Source organism: Oncorhynchus clarkii, chromosome 20, assembly GCF_045791955.1.
Source record: "Oncorhynchus clarkii lewisi isolate Uvic-CL-2024 chromosome 20, UVic_Ocla_1.0, whole genome shotgun sequence".
NCBI classification, from domain to species: domain Eukaryota; kingdom Metazoa; phylum Chordata; class Actinopteri; order Salmoniformes; family Salmonidae; genus Oncorhynchus; species Oncorhynchus clarkii.
The window spans coordinates 57,447,937-57,466,374 of NC_092166.1; the positions used below are offsets into that span (position 1 = coordinate 57,447,937).

General features: G+C 40.1%; 1 protein-coding gene across 4 annotated transcripts; it reads right to left on the reverse strand.

Moving 5' to 3' along the window:
• Nucleotides 1–1,011: 1,011 nt before the first annotated feature.
• Nucleotides 1,012–17,504, reverse strand: LOC139376575 (phosphatidylinositol 3,4,5-trisphosphate 3-phosphatase and dual-specificity protein phosphatase PTEN-like). Of its 4 annotated transcripts, none has more exons than XM_071119321.1 (10): nucleotides 16,776–17,504; nucleotides 13,894–13,978; nucleotides 8,655–8,699; nucleotides 7,224–7,267; nucleotides 6,855–7,093; nucleotides 6,350–6,491; nucleotides 4,835–4,903; nucleotides 4,265–4,431; nucleotides 3,818–4,033; nucleotides 1,012–3,584 (listed from the first exon to the last, which is right to left on the reverse strand). In XM_071119321.1, the coding sequence occupies exons 1-10, from the start codon at nucleotides 16,852–16,854 to the stop codon at nucleotides 3,399–3,401; spliced, it is 1,272 nt and encodes a 423-aa protein (XP_070975422.1). In that variant the 5' UTR covers nucleotides 16,855–17,504; the 3' UTR covers nucleotides 1,012–3,398. The 4 variants fall into 4 exon arrangements, with proteins under 4 accessions (XP_070975422.1, XP_070975419.1, XP_070975421.1 ...); XM_071119318.1 differs by having other exon boundaries at nucleotides 3,162–3,584; nucleotides 3,809–4,033; nucleotides 16,776–17,502; XM_071119320.1 differs by lacking the exon at nucleotides 4,835–4,903 and having other exon boundaries at nucleotides 3,162–3,584; nucleotides 16,776–17,502.
• Nucleotides 17,505–18,438: the final 934 nt, after the last annotated feature.

Consider the following 18,438-nt stretch of genomic DNA (forward strand, 5'->3'; position numbering starts at 1 on the left):
TATGCTTTTGCCACAAATGAGAATAAGACGAGTCAACATTATATGGATAGGAGTTAACTTTTGAAAAAGTTTGAATTTCACTGGACAGTTACTTTAAAATAAGCTCGTTAACAGGGATGCCCTTGAATAGATTCATACATTTAAGCTGCTGAACATCCAAAATAGTAAGCATATGATCCAGATCTACTAATCGGGCTAAAAATAAATACTACCTGCAGAGTGTCTTTAACAGAATACTGTCATAAATAGTTTATTCATTTTTTTCCTCCAGATTTTTTTCATTTTTATATAATAAAAGGGTCAGGACATTTTTCATTCAAACACCTTTTGGTTTCTATGGGGGGATGCATGGATACAAGACTAAGGTACAACTAGCCATATTATTCCACCTTCTTTCACTGATTGCAAGGCATTTGTTTTACTGAGGGGAACAACGGAGAGGGGGGGGGGGGGGGGAAATACTGTGGACCACTGACTGAAACCCTGCAAAAACCTGTAACAGTGCAAAAGTCTAGTACAATATGTTGCTCTATTAATAGTAGCTTTAAATAAGTACTTGAACTATCAAGTCAGTGCTTGGGCAGAATGGTAGATTTCAAAGCAGTAGCAGAGTAAGCATTGTCAACTTCAAGTAAGGCAAAGAATACCTCCATAGGCCCCGCCTCCAAGAACAAAGAAAATGTTGAATAAAATAAGCTTACTTTTGGCAGGTTTTCAGTGAAGTAATAAAATGTAAACAAAAATATAACATCTAGATTAAGTGTTCCTGGGTTAGCTAGTGTACATTTTGCAATGAAGAAGTGTCTCCTTTCGACACCTAGGGAAAGTATTCTTTCTAAAAAAAACAAGTCGAGATAAAACAGAATGTGTGATGGGGTTGTGAAAAGAGGGAAGCCTTAATGTAAAAAGTACAAGAAAAGGCAGCTTACATCACTACCCACTGAAGATTCCTGCCCAAGAGACTGAAGATTTTTGGTCTGGCCCGTAGCATGCCACAGGACAGGTGTTACATTTTTTTTTTTTGGCATGCTTAAAAGAAATTATGCATAATTAAATATGCTCATATAGTTTAGGGATTTGTATATATTTCTGAAGCAAAGCACAAGACTTTCTGTAAAATCTGTAGCTGCACTATTCTCATTCCTCCACGAAATGAAACCTGTTTGTAAAAAGGAAAAGAACAGAACAAAAAAACTGAAAAAGAACCCCAGCCAGGTAGGGACAGCGACTGCAGAAGTGTGCACGTGGGCGTGCACGTTAACAGTTCTCACAAGTAGGGACAGCGACTGCAGAAGTGTGCACGTGGGCGTGCACGTTAACAGTTCTCACACACAGAAGTAGTGTGTGCCACTGAAATTACTTGCACCATATGATTGGAACAGATTCTTGGCTCTGTTGTTATTATTGATCTTAAGTATGCAGTTTGGCAGTTTGTAAGCACCTTTTGTTGGATATACAAGCGCAACTCCACGGTAACAGAGTGATGCAGAGTCTTAAGAGTTTTCACTTAGAATGTCAAACAAAAACCAATGATTGCAAAGTTAAACAAACAATACAAGTCTATGGACAAGGACTACTTCATTTCCACTGAATTTTACAAAAACACATTTACTTGAAGGAAAAGCTTGGTAACAGAATGATTTGTGATGTTGGTGCAATCATTCTGTTACCAAACGTTACATCTGCACTTGTCCTTCAAGTAAATGTGTTTTTGTAACATTTTCTGTGGAAATCGTTAAGTAGTCCTTGTGCATAGAGTTGTATGGTTTGTCTAACTTTCCAATCATTTGGGTTTTGTTTGACATAAAAAGTGAACAATGAACAAGTGATCCCGGATCTCATTGGACCAAGTACGATAAGGCTGCAAACAAGTCAGTCAAGGAGCCAAAGATCTGATTTCACAAGAGAAAGATACCTAGAGCGCCTAAGTTCACATATTATCCACTCCTGGGTTGATCAAAACCTGCATTAACACCCTCGGATCGGTTCAGAGACAACGCTTTACATTCAATACCTCTGCTCCCACGGTCTCTGACCAAGCATCAGCTCTAAGCCTATGGGCCTTACTGAACTCAGAGTAGGTCACCATCACCACCACTTCTGGTGTGTCCAGACACATATTAAGATGACAAAAGTGCAGTTTGTCAACAACAACAACAAAAAAACGACACTTTCTAGAGACTGAGGAGAAACCGACACAATCACTAATGCAGGTTTTGATACATGTTCTAGTACGGCATGTTAAAAGGTACACATTTGGAACAGCTTACCCCTCTATAAGCACATGACACACTGAAGTAGTCACCGATTCAAAACATGAACCATCAAGTCAGTCAGCACTCTATACTATTGTCTTCTGTGATGATCCCCAAAACTATCTGGTTACCATTAAAATGAGGGGAAACGCCATGTACTGTAACATAAAAACACAAGGCCATTCTAAATGGCTTGCCAAAAGACTGAAATCATGCCTGCAGATACCATGAGAATAAAGTATGTCATTTTTGACCTCCTGGCTAAATACAATCAGATCTTAAATGACTTTAGAAATCTTCGTTTTTTTGTTGTTGAAAAACATTGTATACAATTTATTAAACAAGATGGACATCGATTCCAATAACATGCACACTGTTTGTCGTTTAACTATAGTGTTAACGTTATTGCAACACTGGCTTCCCTGCAGTTCTCTGTTATATTATTTATCTTAACATAAAAACATCAACAATACACGGGATACTGCTTTTCTGCATACCTAGAACAGAAATGGTAGAAGGAATGGACATTGGTTAGATGTCATGTAGCTTAATAATAATGACAATAATCAAAATTCAACTGGAGAAATTCTAACATGCAGTTTATACTGCACAAACTCATGTGAGACAGCCTGCAAAAAGCACAAGGAGCATTCACAGTAGGTAGGATGAAGGGGGGTGGGGGGGGGGGGTAAGGGCGTGGTGGAGGACAATGGATGAAGGGGGAGAAAGTGACAGAAGCACTGGCCTTGGTTTCCACAAGGAGATGGAGCAACCAAATGTAGATTTCCAATAAGCCTCTCCAATACCAGATCTCCCATCTCCTGATCGTGGAAATCTTCTCTAGTCTTTGACAAAAAAAAAAAGGTATATTACATTACAGCTACTGAACCTTTTTCCACTCAACAACGGTGTCAATACTTTTCGGATGAAAGAGTGGGGGCGGGGCAAAAAAGTAAAAAAATAAAATAAAATTGGTCAGCATTATTGTTCTTAAATTGGTGGCATTTTCCATGACGCAAATGTCTTGCTGCCATAGGTTGGTGAGGAAAAAAGTACTTGCTTTTCAGTTTATATTCAAGTTCTCCTTTTTTCCCTCTGAAAGCAGTATTTTTTTTCCTCTTTTTCACATCCCATAGAAATCTCTCACACTTTTGTTATTTGTGTGAGTTGCTCCTCGTCGAACGGTTCATTCTCTGGGTCAGAGTCTGTGGTGTCAGAGTATCGGTAATGGTCAGGCTCGTTGTCACTAACGTCTGGCGTTACCGAGGTGGAAGTGCTGGCCTCGGAGTTGAAGGGGTCCTCCACAGTCTTGGTAAAGTACAGCTTCACCTGTAATACCAGAGAAAACAACATCATTATCCACATTCTGAAACATGGTAACAAGAGCCATACCAAGCGGAAACATTTGAATCTAATTACAATTATTTGCTCTTATGAACTGTGGCAAAAGTTCATGAGAGCAATTACGTTGGCACAGTCAAATTATTTCCCAATTACTAATAAAAAGGGTACCCCCCCCCCCACCCCACCCAATGAAATTAAGTCTCAATCACCTGACTGACCTTGAAGTTGGGGGAGAAGTATCTGTTTGCTTTATCCTTGTTGGCCTTGTCCAGGTCGTTCTTCGTCAGTGAGAGGATCAGGCATTCCTTGTCGTTGTCTCCTGTTCCTCCTGTGGTTTGGATTCCTTCCTGCTCCTTCGGTAACGTTCCGTTCTCCACCTTCTCGTCTGGTCCAGGGATGAAGAAGGTGTTCACCCAGAAGTGAAACATCTTGTCCTGATGGAAAAATACATGGGGGAGGGAGGGGTGAATAAAGGCAAGACATGACTCCAAAAAGCAGTTACATCATCTCAACCGCAAAACAAATGTAGGCTATACTCCAATCCAAAATCAGAACGTGTTTTTCAGTTAAATCCTGACATTCCTCATAGTGAATCGGAATAGGCTGCTAAAACACCTAATTTAATAAGCACATAAAAATCTAAATCATATAATCAGGAACCACACCTTCTTCATCATTTTGTTCTGTTTGTGGAAGAACTCCACCTTGATGTCTCCACACACAGGCAGCGGCTGGGGGAACTCGAAGAACACGTACTTCTCCTCTCGCCGTGTGTTCACCGGGTTGGACGTGTGGATCTTGACCTTCAGCTGGTACACCACAAACTGAGGATCTGTGGGGGGGGGGCACAACAAGTTAACGCCAGTCACTCTCCTGGAGGGTGGATAGACCACAGCACAGCAACCGGGTATCTATTATTTACATCTAGGCAAATTATGAAAAGAGGACAGCAGAGAAAGGGACAGAATTACATAGTACCACTGCCAGGAATATTAAATATAGAAAAGACTGTTACAGTAACATGCGATAAGGGCCCTAAGAAGAGAAGAGTTGACCAAAGCCAAGCTCATTTAAGGGAGCACTTCTAGTCTAGAATCAGCCCACTGGGTTGTGTGGGATGCAGAGTTGATTGTTTCCATATTAAGTTCCACCGACTCCAACAAACACCGACTTCTAAATCTACAACAACCTCCTAGTCAACATGTAAACATTGGATGAAAGCTGCTTATTATTACCCCAGTGCCAATTCCCTTTTCTGAAACCATGTGGAATCTGCTCACTCTTGTTTTTAACGGAAGTGTCCCCTTAGAGAGAGAGAAAAAAAATAAGAGATTAACACAGAGTTCTGCTGCCCTGCCTGGGCTTGGGGAGGGAGTGGGTGGGTGGGTGGGTTATCACCAGGGCTATGTACAAACAGACTGTATACAGGCTTACAACCACCCATAAACCGATCCTGACTCACCATTTCCACATGCGAACAGCAACTTCCTGTTGTCAAGTTATTAGGAGCTTAACCAGTATAATAAAAATTACATAATGGCCCTTAAAATCAATCCTAATATTCATATTAATGCATCTCCTAACATATAGGCCTAAATAAGCATCAGCTAACATTTTTCTAAGAAACTGACAGAAAACACAATCTTTACATTGCTGCTACTCACTAAGATTTTATAAAAAGGAGAGGGGCGGGTGCTTGGGTGTTGATTAAATTAAACCACTTCAAATGTTGTGTGTTGTGTCATGGGAACTGACCACATAGGGTGGGGGGTCACATCATGCTGTGTGTGTGTGTTCAGAATTGGGCCAGGGATTGACAAAGTCTGAAAGGCACTTGCCAAATCGAGCAAAGTCAGGAGTATGTTTTGATTTGCCCGAAAATGTCAATTAATTATTTACAGGAAGAAGTGTCATATATTGCTTGCCTATCCCCTACACACAGTGGGGAGGAATCAGAAATATGATAACTGAAATTCTTTGTATTTTGGTTGTTATCAGTCAAATAAATCTCAGAGCAGGCTCAACTTGCAACTTGTAAGTTGTCCGTCTTTCGCTTAAACAATGGGGAGGAACCAGAAAGATCAGTTTTAGGCTACTGGAATTCTTTGTTGCTTAGTCATTTTCCCTTTTTTGAAAAAATATCACCTGCCCAAAGGTGCAACCTCAGAGCAACTGCTCAGTTCACTTTCCTCAGGCAATAGGTCATCCCTGTAGGGCCCGCTAAAGGGACAGGGGAAGTGTCAGAAAAATGTGGACAAAGGAAGTGAAGAGGTGAAATGCCAGACACAGCTGACAAGAGCAGCCACTGACGACAGACTCAAGCAAAGGGGGTTGTTATATCATAGGTCCTTATAGGCCTGTAGTCATCTTCTGGCTATCCAGCAAGGTATAAACTCCCTTATCTGATGATGCATGCAGCCAAGTCAAATGACCAGTGAGCCAAGCAAATAATAGCAGTGAAAATACACCATGCTGTTTTGACTAGCATAACCATAATTGCAAAACGATACACTCCACTGTGGTTAATGTCAGTGTTGCATGGAGAAAAATCGGGGGGGAAAAAACACAAAAAAAAACATGTAACATCGAGAACCAAAGCTGTGCAGAGCAAAGCAGAGGATAGGGGCAGGACAATCAACTGAAGATCACATTGTGAAAGTGTGTGAAAGCCCGTAGCACACAAGCCCAAGGTAAGACAGGATACAGGAAAGAAATAGGATTGAGACCAATGACAAGGGGAAAGCACTTACTACACGTTCCGGCACTGAACATGGGCACCGTCTCGAACACCATCTTGTGGAACAGCAGAGCCACTGGTTTGTACTCCAGCTGGTTCTTCAGAAGGTGGCTGTAGTAGTAGACATACCGCCTCTGACTGGGGATCGTTACTCCCTGTGGAATGGGAAAGAGAAACACTTAGTGAAACTGAAGATTTTCACTGGCAGTAAAGGGGATGACGACAAGCCTTTATATGATCCTAAAAAAAATGTTAAAGCCTGCAACTATTCATCATGTAGCCTACAATTAAAACAAAGATTAGCGATACTAGCAACACCCATGATGAACAGGTCTATGGTGTTGACATTATCATCATTTTATCTGTTTAACCCTTATCTTACCCTCAAGGTAAGTTGAAAATGGCCTGGGGACGAGTTTGAGTGGAGATCAGAGGGGTTGAATGAGCCAACTAGAAAATGGGGATGATCAGTTTCCATGACAGTAGGACGGCCAGATTGGAACAATAAACAAATGTACCTTCTTATCTCTGGTCCTGACTTCGCCGTAGAAGTCGAGAGCTTCTTGTGCTTTGAGGAACTTGCGCCGGTGTAACAGGTAAGCACAGATCATGACACCCGTACGTCCCTTTCCAGCTTTACAGTGAATCGCCGCCACATGATTGTCGTCTTCACTTAACCAAAGGTCAAGATCTTCGCAGAACGGTTTGATCAGCTCCAGCTGGGGCGGATTGTGATCCTCAAACGGATATTGTGCAACTGGAGAGAGACAGACAGAGACCGGGCTCAGTTAGTTAGCGTCAAACGTGGGTTTTTAGTGAAAGATTGATTCATTCACTGACTGCCTGAAAGACAGTGATAATGGTTTCACTCTGATGTAATATCTAACCTCTGCAATTGAATTTGGTTGCGTCATAATGTCGCTCAGCGCACCTATAAAAAAGGGACAAACAAAATACGTTGTTATAATACTGGGATTCAAACAGCCGCCTTCTTTCTTTTGTACAATCTGTCAGCATATTACATGTTGATGTAAGATCCCTCTGATGTGTGCTAGAGTGTTACAGCAACTGCAACCTCAACTTCCACACAGATTCATGAAAAACTGTTAATTGTATATTTTGTGTCTACTTCCCCTCTGATTCTCATGACCACTAATAAGAAAAATGTTGTTAACCAGTAGATATGTTTCCATCCAATTGCCAACAGATTTTCAGGAGAATATTATTATTATTATTTACATTTTTAAATCTGCATAAAAACAATGAGAATTTTCCCACCAGAATTGAAATGGTTGCGGATAAAAGGCTGTGCATGATGATGTAATGCAGGTAAAAATAACTTGCGGTTAAATTCCCATGTACCAAACAAAAAATACAAGTTAAATGAGTTTCAAATCGTATTTTCAACAATACTGATGCTTTTGTCACACACACATGGTCTTGGCACACACACATGGTCTTGGCACACACATTTTAGCCAACAGCTCAAAGATACAGTGCGAGTATAGCATACAAGATGATATTATTATAGACAAAAATAGCAAGATGTTTATTTGTCAAACAGCAGCCCTGAATTCATAATCATGTCACCAGAATAAGACCTTCTATATTTATTGGAAAGGAGCATCAAGCTCATCAACGTTCACTTTCACCACCCTATGAAGTTCATCTTAACTTATCTGTAGCATAATAAGCTGCAAGCTTGTAGTGGGAGGACCACACAATATATCATTGTGGGACTCCAAGTTTACTTCAATATGGTTATTTTATCAATATTTGTGCATTTAAAAAAATCCCACCTGGTCTAGCGTATTTTGTTTTGTCGACATTTGGAAAGTTCACCGATAGATTTGCTGTTTCGTGACATTTTATCTGGCATATACTTTACTACTCACATAAAAAAAAAATTGGATGGAAACCTGGTTAATGAGAAACCTGTGGTCTTTAGTATCTTTGTAGCGCGCAGTGAGTCATTCGGTTAATGCCAGTCTACTAACTAAACGACTTCATACTGAGTGAGGAAGACATTGTCGTAAATTCCCTTTCCAGGGTAAAATTATGCCAAAGGTTACCATGATATGATTGTTCTACCCCTTCATCACAATGCCTAGGCCTATCCATCAAGAACCACTGATGACTAAAGGCAAATAAGTGGCTACTGCGGTTTGCATTCTCAAAAACATGAGGACTTTTCTTCCTCCGGGCCTATACTCCACAGACATTTTCTGCATGCATCAGACATAACTTTGCAGCACAGCAACCGCCACTGACCATACTGCATATGCACAAGCAAAATAGTCAGACACCAGGGTACTCACAGATTATATATCTTGTAATGATTTTTGTGTTTAGAGTCCAGAAACCTGAGGAGAGAAAGGGAGGAGAATTACTTTTCCATCCGGCACAATTTTTTTTTTTACAGATTCTGGTCCGATCTAAACCTTTCAACACTAACTTGCAGTCTGTAATGACAGCATGTCATAGGGGCAGACTGACAGGCTCTCCGACAAGCACAATAATAGTGTTACATCATTGACTATCCAGGGTTCTACTTTTTCCAATGGCGACACTGGTGCTACCAACTTTTTCAGCTGGTGGCACTAGCGCATGATTTGGTCGCACCAGTTTTATTTTATATTTGATAAAGGCCTGGCCTGTCCCCCATAATGTGCCTGCATTCCTTCCAGAACCTGGCTAACAATGACTAGCCATCTCTTAACTTAGCCCTTGTGTTCTTACATTGATTTGGATAGATTTACTGTAACAGCAAAAAAGACACTTTAAATAAAGTGCAACATTTATTTATTGAAGATTTCAAAGTGCCATGTGTTCTTTTCTGCAAAATCCTTTAGAGAGCAGAATTTGACAAAATGATACTTAATGACTGCATTAAGTGGGGGGGAGCACCAGTGTTTGGCTAGCAGTATTTGTTATAGCGTGAACACCAGTGTTTGGCTAGCAGTATTTGTTATAGCGTGAACACCAGTGTTTGGCTAGCAGTATTTGTTATGGCGTGAACACCAGTGTTTGGCTAGCAGTATTTGTTATAGCGTGAACACCAGTGTTTGGCTAGCAGTATTTGTTACAGCGTGAACACCAGTGTTTGGCTAGCAGTATTTGTTATGGCGTGAACACCAGTGTTTGGCTAGCAGTATTTGTTATGGCGTGAACACCAGTGTTTGGCTAGCAGTATTTGTTACGGCGTGAACACCAGTGTTTGGCTAGCAGTATTTGTTATAGCGTGAACACCAGTGTTTGGCTAGCAGTATTTGTTACAGCGTGAACACCAGTGTTGGGCTAGCAGTATTTGTTATAGCGTGAACACCAGTGTTTGACTAGCAGTATTTGTTATAGCGTGAGCACCAGTGTTTGGCTAGCAGTATTTCTTATAGCGTGAGCACCAGTGTTTGGCTAGCAGTATTTCTTATAGCGTGAGCACCAGTGTTGGGCTAGCAGTATTTGTTATAGCGTGAACACCAGTGTTTGGCTAGCAGTATTTCTTATAGCGTGAGCACCAGTGTTTGGCTAGCAGTATTTCTTATAGCGTGAGCACCAGTGTTGGGCTAGCAGTATTTCTTATAGAGTGAGCACCAGTGTTGGGCTAGCAGTATTTCTTATAGCGTGAGCACCAGTGTTGGGCTAGCAGTATTTCTTATAGCGTGAGCACCAGTGTTTGGCTAGCAGTATTTCTTATAGCGTGAGCACCAGTGTTGGGCTAGCAGTATTTCTTATAGCGCACTTGCGCATCAATCCAGTATTCATTTACAGTGCCTTGCGAAAGTATTCGGCCCCCTTGAACTTTGCGACCTTTTGCCACATTTCAGGCTTCAAACATAAAGATTAAAAAATGTATTTTTTTGTGAAGAATCAACAACAAGTGGGACACAATCATGAAGTGGAACGACATTTATTGGATATTTAAAACTTTTTTAACAAATCAAAAATTGAAAAATTGGGCGTGCAAAATTATTCAGCCCCTTTACTTTCAGTGCAGCAAACTCTCTCCAGAAGTTCAGTGAGGATCTCTGAATGATCCAATGTTGACCTAAATGACTAATGATGATAAATACAATCCACCTGTGTGTAATCAAGTCTCCGTATAAATGCACCTGCACTGTGATAGTCTCAGAGGTCCGTTAAAAGCGCAGAGAGCATCATGAAGAACAAGGAACACACCAGGCAGGTCCGAGATACTGTTGTGAAGAAGTTTAAAGCCGGATTTGGATACAAAAAAAATTCCCAAGCTTTAAACATCCCAAGGAGCACTGTGCAAGCGATAATATTGAAATGGAAGGAGTATCAGACCACTGCAAATCTACCAAGACCTGGCTGTCCCTCTAAACTTTCAGCTCATACAAGGAGAAGACTGATCAGAGATGCAGCCAAGAGGCCCATGATCACTCTGGATGAACTGCAGAGATCTACAGCTGAGGTGGGAGACTCTGTCCATAGGACAACAATCAGTCGTATATTGCACAAATCTGGCCTTTATGGAAGAGTGGCAAGAAGAAAGCCATTTCTTAAAGATATCCATAAAAAGTGTTGTTTAAAGTTTGCCACAAGCCACCTGGGAGACACACCAAACATGTGGAAGAAGGTGCTCTGGTCAGATGAAACCAAAATTGAACTTTTTGGAAACAATGCAAAACATTATGTTTGGCGTAAAAGCAACACAGCTGAACACACCATCCCCACTGTCAAACATGGTGGTGGCAGCATCATGGTTTGGGCCTGCTTTTCTTCAGCAGGGACAGGGAAGATGGTTAAAATTGATGGGAAGATGGATGGAGCCAAATACAGGACCATTCTGGAAGAAAACCTGATGGAGTCTGCAAAAGACCTGAGACTGGGACGGAGATTTGTCTTCCAACAAGACAATGATCCAAAACATAAAGCAAAATCTACAATGGAATGGTTCAATAATAAACATATCCAGGTGTTAGAATGGCCAAGTCAAAGTCCAGACCTGAATCCAATCGAGAATCTGTGGAAAGAACTGAAAACTGCTGTTCACAAATGCTCTCCATCCAACCTCACTGAGCTTGAGCTGTTTTGCAAGGAGGAATGGGAAAAAATGTCAGTCTCTTGATGTGCAAAACTGATTGAGACATACCCCAAGCGACTTACAGCTGTAATCGCAGCAAAAGGTGGCGCTACAAAGTATTAACTTAAGGGGGCTGAATAATTTTGCACGCCCAATTTTTCAGTTTTTGATTTGTTAAAAGTTTGAAATATCCAATAAATGTCGTTCCACTTCATGATTGTGTCCCACTTGTTGTTGATTCTTCACAAAAAAATACAGTTTTATATCTTTATGTTTGAAGCCTGAAATGTGGCAAAAGGTCGCAAAGTTCAAGGGGGCCGAATACTTTCGCAAGGCACTGTATGTAGCACATAATCATGATTCTGCCAGGTAGGCATAAAGGCTATTTTATAGTTACATTTTAATTGCCTTTTCATCTATCTGAAAACAGTTAGGCCATCATTAGTATCGCTAACGGCTACACAAAGTGGTAATGTATAGGCCCAACTTGCACCACACACAGCAGGGCTTGACATTCAGGTACATTTGCCAGTGTCAACTTAAAGCTACAGGGTAGCTTTAGTCCGGGTCAAGACCTGACAGGAAAGCGAATGATGTGTGCATAATTTCAAAAGCATGTGATTTTCATATTTCATTTGCGGGCTGAGAAAGTAGCCTATACAGGGTTCAAACAGAGATTGGCAAGTCAAATTCAAGGATTTTCAAGGACTTTTCCAAGCACTTAATTGAAATCGTCAACGACCTACATTTTATATTTCATTGCTGTAATAGCCTAAAGAAAAAAGCTCCCTCCAATGTATGCAAAAAAAAACAAAAGTATGCATTACCACTAAGAATAATGCATTTTTAAATAGGCCTATCCAATGGCATTATGCATTGCCATTTTTACATTCTAAAATATGTCAGAATAATGTGGGCATTGCCTGACGAAATAGACAGCATGCTCCCAACACACTAATTATATCTGTCCATGTGGTGGCTAGTCAGTCTCGCCATTTGAGATGTTACTGTATCATGTTTTAAAATGAGAAGGCAACACACACAAAAAATCTGGGTATCCTTTGTAATGGAACACTTTGTATGGAAAATCAAGTTGAAGCCAACATTTGATATTGTGATACTCATAATAACGGCACATGGATTTACCACAACAGACTAGTGCAACACCCTTCAATTGAAATGGCGTTAAACAAATGAAAGTGCCTACTACCCTCAGAAAAACTGATTAGAAATGAAACCACGAAATAAGTATATTGTGGCAGTAGAACTTCTAAAATCAGCTACCATAAATTACTTTTCAAGGACAAAAGAGCCCAGAGGAAATGTCTTATTTTGAAGGTGGGCTATTCTATGATGACTAAATTGGACTTGGCAAATATTCTACCAAGACTTCAAACTTTTTAAATACCCATTCTTGCCTTATCATTTACTGGTAGATATCAAAACTTGGAGCATCTTTCCTACCACTACCGCTGTTGGTCTTTACTCCACGCAACAACCAGCTGTTGGGAGAGCTGCACGCTCTTTTTGCCTGACAGATTATCTATAGGCTGTGTGTGCGCAGCAAGCGTGTGATAAATAAACAGACCTAACGAACGCTTCGGGAATCCATCTGTTTTCTTAGCAATTATAGCCTAGAATAAAAATCGCATTATTACAATATTTTTCTCACTGGCCCAAGCGGGCCTCTGACGGGGATGATCGACTGGCCCGTAGGGTTTCCAAAATCGCCCCTGTATGTTGAGCCCAGGGGCATTCCCATGCCGTTGTTGGTTTATTGTTGGTCAACTGAACATTACTGTTTGAATAAATCATGATAAATAAAAGCTAATTGTGAACCAAAAACTAAACATGACCAGGTAAAAAAATAAAATAAAAAATACTGGCACCCTTGTGACCAATTAAAAATGTGTGTCGCTCGGCCAAGTCAAACGGTTACAAATGCGACTGTTTTGGTCGCAGTATTGAACCCCGCTATCAGTAGGGCATGTTCGTTATGTCGGTTTATTTATTTAACAGATTGGTTAACACATCTAAAAACTACAGTGTTGGGGAAATGACGAAGGCTGCTTTTTCTGTTTACATTTCAAAAAGCCAGCAACTTTCTGTGTCTACTACAGCCTGCGTAAATCGAAGGAAATTGTTTGGACAATACAACAACCAGGGTCAGGTTAAGTTCACAGGTGACTTGCAGGTCACTCCTTTGGTTTCAGTTGACTAATTAGGTAAGTCTCTGCAACTGGGACGACAGAATGCATTTCAAACATCCTATTCTTACCACTGTTGCCCATATAATGATAATCCATGAGAAACAAGATGAGACCAAAGATAGGCCTAGTTTACCAAAGTTTGTGCAAATTCTGTTATGGAATGGGTTTGGTTAAGGTAGTTAGGACATGTTTAACTACCTGCTGTTTTCATTTACATGTAACCCTTTTCATTCATTTACATTCTAAGAAACCCCTTCATTATTTTGACTGGGACATCCACATTTGTTTTTTTTAAGTACTTACCGTACTACGTCATCGATGTTGTTTCTGTAGACACCCTCAAGTCTTTCAGCAGGAAAGCCCATAGCAATTATGTTTGGATAAATATCTGAACGCAGGAGTCAAAGAAACCAGCAGTTTGGCTGCTGAGGTCAGAGACTAACGGGAAGAATCACACCTAGGCCAATATTAATCACCAACATACACATACAATTATGATTGTCTAGCAAATCGTCATTCAATTCACATCTCGACAACCGTCGCACACACAAACAACTCCTTGATTTGCCCAAACATAGATATCGTATATCACATCTTACACCATACTGTACATGCATTGCTTATTATGCCAGACCAATCATGACAGAGCTGTATGGAGAACAGGACAGAGCATGTGTAATATGGAACAGATGGTGCTCTCTCTACGAGACCCAGTGACGGACATCTAACCTACCAGGCCCCACAAGGGCACCAAATAAATCACATTGTGCCACAGCCAACTGCCCCCGCCCTTCCCATCATCTCTCCGAAAGAGCATTACATCACTCACATCATCACTTAGATATATGTATAATATAAACGCACACGTCGATCTAATTTCCTCATGTCACTTGGGAAATATATCCAAGCACAAAATAATTGAATTCTTCATACAAAGAAAATGACCTATTTTGTCAAACAATTCATCAGAAATAGGCTACTACTATATGAAATACAAAACGTGATCTCTAAATGATTATTCTATTACCGTTAATTTACTGAGACCCGGGCCGTCTCGTCACACGCTCAACTCCTCCGATAGCGTACTTTACATTTGAACTGGCATAACATCACAATGACATCATGCTCAAAAAGTACCCGAGACTACTGCAATGACAGACGCAACGTCAGCATGAGCCTCACATTTAACTGTTCCTATCAAATAAATAGTCAATGGACTGAATGGGATCAATTAAATTGTTCCAGAACATAGGTAGTCTAAAGGCCTACTGCCATTTTCCAGCAACACCATTTAGGAAATTAATGTAGAATTTTCATAGTCTTAAATAGCACAGACGTAGGCCTATAATAAAATATTTTTAAAAACCTAACATATCATTACAAAAACCTCTTCTAGTCCCATGAAGACGAGGAGTTTCAAATGGCAAATGTCAGTTAAGGCCTAAACCTCTGCTACTAGTGTGGAGGGAAAGGCTTGCTGCTGATGTGAAATCTCATCACAATTTTAAGGCCAATTCCTAGAACTGAATTCATTACATAACAACCATGGCTACATTGCCTTCCCAAACACTGACCAACAATGCCTGGCACTATATATATATCAAAACAAAGTGATTTAGCTATAATACCACATTTCACTCATACAATATCTAACTCACACATTATCATAGTTGCTTAGTTAGGAAAATCCTAACCCCTTGGTTCCAAAATGTGGGGTTGGGAAAATGTAAATGGGGTACACTTAAGAAATCTGTACTCTTATCAAACAAATTAATAACTTTCTCTTCAAAATGAGTATAGAATACAACCTTTTAGTGTCAACCAATGGCGTTATACAATATGTTGGGACAGCCTACAGGAACAACAATTGTGTGAATATGAACACAGTTTACTAGGGAATATAAGGTTTCCAAATGGGGTCCCCTGCATTTTCTTACATCAATTTGCATTCGCGTGCAGAAAATATATGGGAACCCCTGCCCTAACCCTATTCCAGTTCTGGTTTTTGCACAGAGCTTTCTGAGACCACTGAACCAAGGGACCACAGGCACAAAAAAATGGCTTTGACCATTTCAAGTGCAAGACAAGAAGACATGACAACTGAACATGCCAATAGTACCCGGCACTTCCTCCAATCGCTCATAACCTTTACCTGGCTTTAATTTGTGCATTCTACATGCACCTATACTTTCACAATTTGATTGCATACCTTGGTTAGGTGACCCATTTCAGACAAATCTAGCATCTGAACACTTGTCTTTTAAAGAATGCTCTTCTTCGGTCATTCATAACTAAACATTTTATCCCTGACACTGCTCAAAACAATACAAACAAGCTGACCTCATTAAGACAAGCAAACCAAAGGTCTACTGATTACGTTCATTCTAGCACCATGAAATTGGTACATCCCACTAATGAGCAAGTACTATTACCATTTCCCCTCACGCTGATAATGATTCAATGCTTTTGGTCTTTGTGTGGCTAGCAGCAGCAACACTGATTGCGAATATTACCTTAATCCATTAGCTATAGCTTGCTAGATTATTTTGTAGGCCAGAGAACTGCAACAATGCGACGCAAAAGGTTGATCTCTTTGTTCCCCATCCAGGAGTTAGCTGGCTATATTAGCTAACTAACCAGTTGACCAATTTACAGTTGACAACCAAATAATGAATCAAGACTTCACATTATCAACATCAATTAACTACAGAACATTAGCTAGCCTAGATACATTTTCCTTATGTTATGATGTTGAATCTCTCATTCAATCATGATGATGTGCAAACTACTAGCTAGCTAGCTAACGTTATGCAAGTTATGGGATATATTTAGCCATCAAGACTGCATTTAATTGAACAGGACAGACACCTTTATCAAATAGCAATTTAGCAAAGAGTAGGTTAGTGTCATTAGCTCCCTAACGTTAGATAGTTATTATTTCACTATATATTTAAAACATTAACTAGCTAACGATATATATATATATTCGAAGTAATGTTCACCGACTACGTTAGCTAACTAATCATCTTATGGATAAAGGTTAAGTTATCAATATAGGCATCCATGTGTTAGCTACAGTAGCTAGCTAACTGGATACAGTAGCTAACAATTTAATATAGACAATGATGAACATAGACACATTACTGTAGCTAGCTAATATTACAGACATTGAACAAAAAGGATACAAGTCAAGTCCAAGTCAAACCCATCTTCCTGGTATCTCCTTTTGTTTCGGCTGACAATTTCCTTTATGATTGCAGCCATATCTGTGGCAGGAGTCTTTAACGTTTTTAAATTAAGAGAAAGTATCGTTGCCTTTGTATGAAATGTTGCCAATATTTTTCTCCCTCTCAATCCCGTTGGTGTCAAACGTTGACAGCTAGCTAAGCTAGCCGTGCTAGCTAGAATAGTTTCTGCTGCCGATAGGTCATAAAGGAGGGCCTCACTCCGTTCCACCACAGGCCCGGCTTCACAGGTCCCGCAATTTCACATATAATCCCCCAGATGAATAGGTGATTAATTATCCAGCCCCCGGAGCGTTGTATTTCAAGAGAATACCAAGTATCTGATTTCGCCAAAAGCGCCGTGATTATGCCAGAAAAGTGGAGAGAAATCTCCCCGATGTTCCTTGCCCAGAAAAGTGACTGACACACTCGATCTCAGCACACACGTAGCTAGATATGGCTAGCGCATAGCATGTCAATTCTTTAAAAAAAAAGAAAAAAAAGCAGTCATCCGACAATTTTTTTTGAGGGAAAATTGACAGCCTCCAGTTCAAAGACTACAAATGTGTTCGATTTGTAAAATTTTTATAACACGCCTGCCGTTCTTCCCTGAAACGTCCCTTTCCCAGTACTGACTCGTTTCTCCCAGCCCCAGGCTGCACTCGCGAACTTCCATCATGGCTTCCGTAAGTTCCGTTCCAATTGAAAAGGGCTACGATTGGACAGAACGTTATGCCGCAGTGTAAAATAGTTCATCAAAGACGTCTCTCCGACAAATTGTAAAATAGTGTAGAATACATTGACAAAGCTATCATTAAATGTCTCTTTAATCGAATAATTTAATTTAGAATTAATTATTTTAATCGGTGTTGGAAGGACATGGGTACTGTAATTGGGGAAGTTACCAATATTTAATTTAGGATTCATGACATTGATATGTATATAATCAAATCAGAGACTTTGCGTTGTGCAACTATATACTCGATGTGCTGGATGCATTTGATGTAGCCTTTTTAAATAAGTACATTTCATTGTCTCATGGCATTGTATAAAATAGATGTCTATGGAGCAAATTGCAGGTGTATTTGATGAGGAATAAATACATTGTCTGTTGCCTTCTCACTATGCATAGACTAGGAAACAAAAATAAACAGTACTTGTTTATGCATTGCTCTCACCATTTCAATGTTTTGATACTTGACAACTTCAGAGTTGTTGCACATTATGCACCTTTTTCACAATGCATTACAGACTAGGAAACCAAAATAAACACAGTTGTTGCAGTGCGAGTATCTTGACTTTTCCTAGTTCTCTACCCAGACTGGAGTTTGTAAGCCAGTGTAGATGACAAGTACTAGTTGTGGTCACTGGACTTGCTGTGTTAGGGCGCCTCCTGTCAGATTTGCATGGAACATGATGTAAAGTATACACATTAAGTAACAATAAAAAAAATACGTTTTATGAGAGGGGAGTACCTTCATTTGCACAATATGGGTTGTAGCCACCTCATTAAATCTAGTTCAACTTGTGTTGTTATTTACCTTAAATTGCATCGGTCTGTACTTTACTATTTATATTTTTGCCAACTTTTACTTTACCACATTCCTAAAGAAAACAATGTACT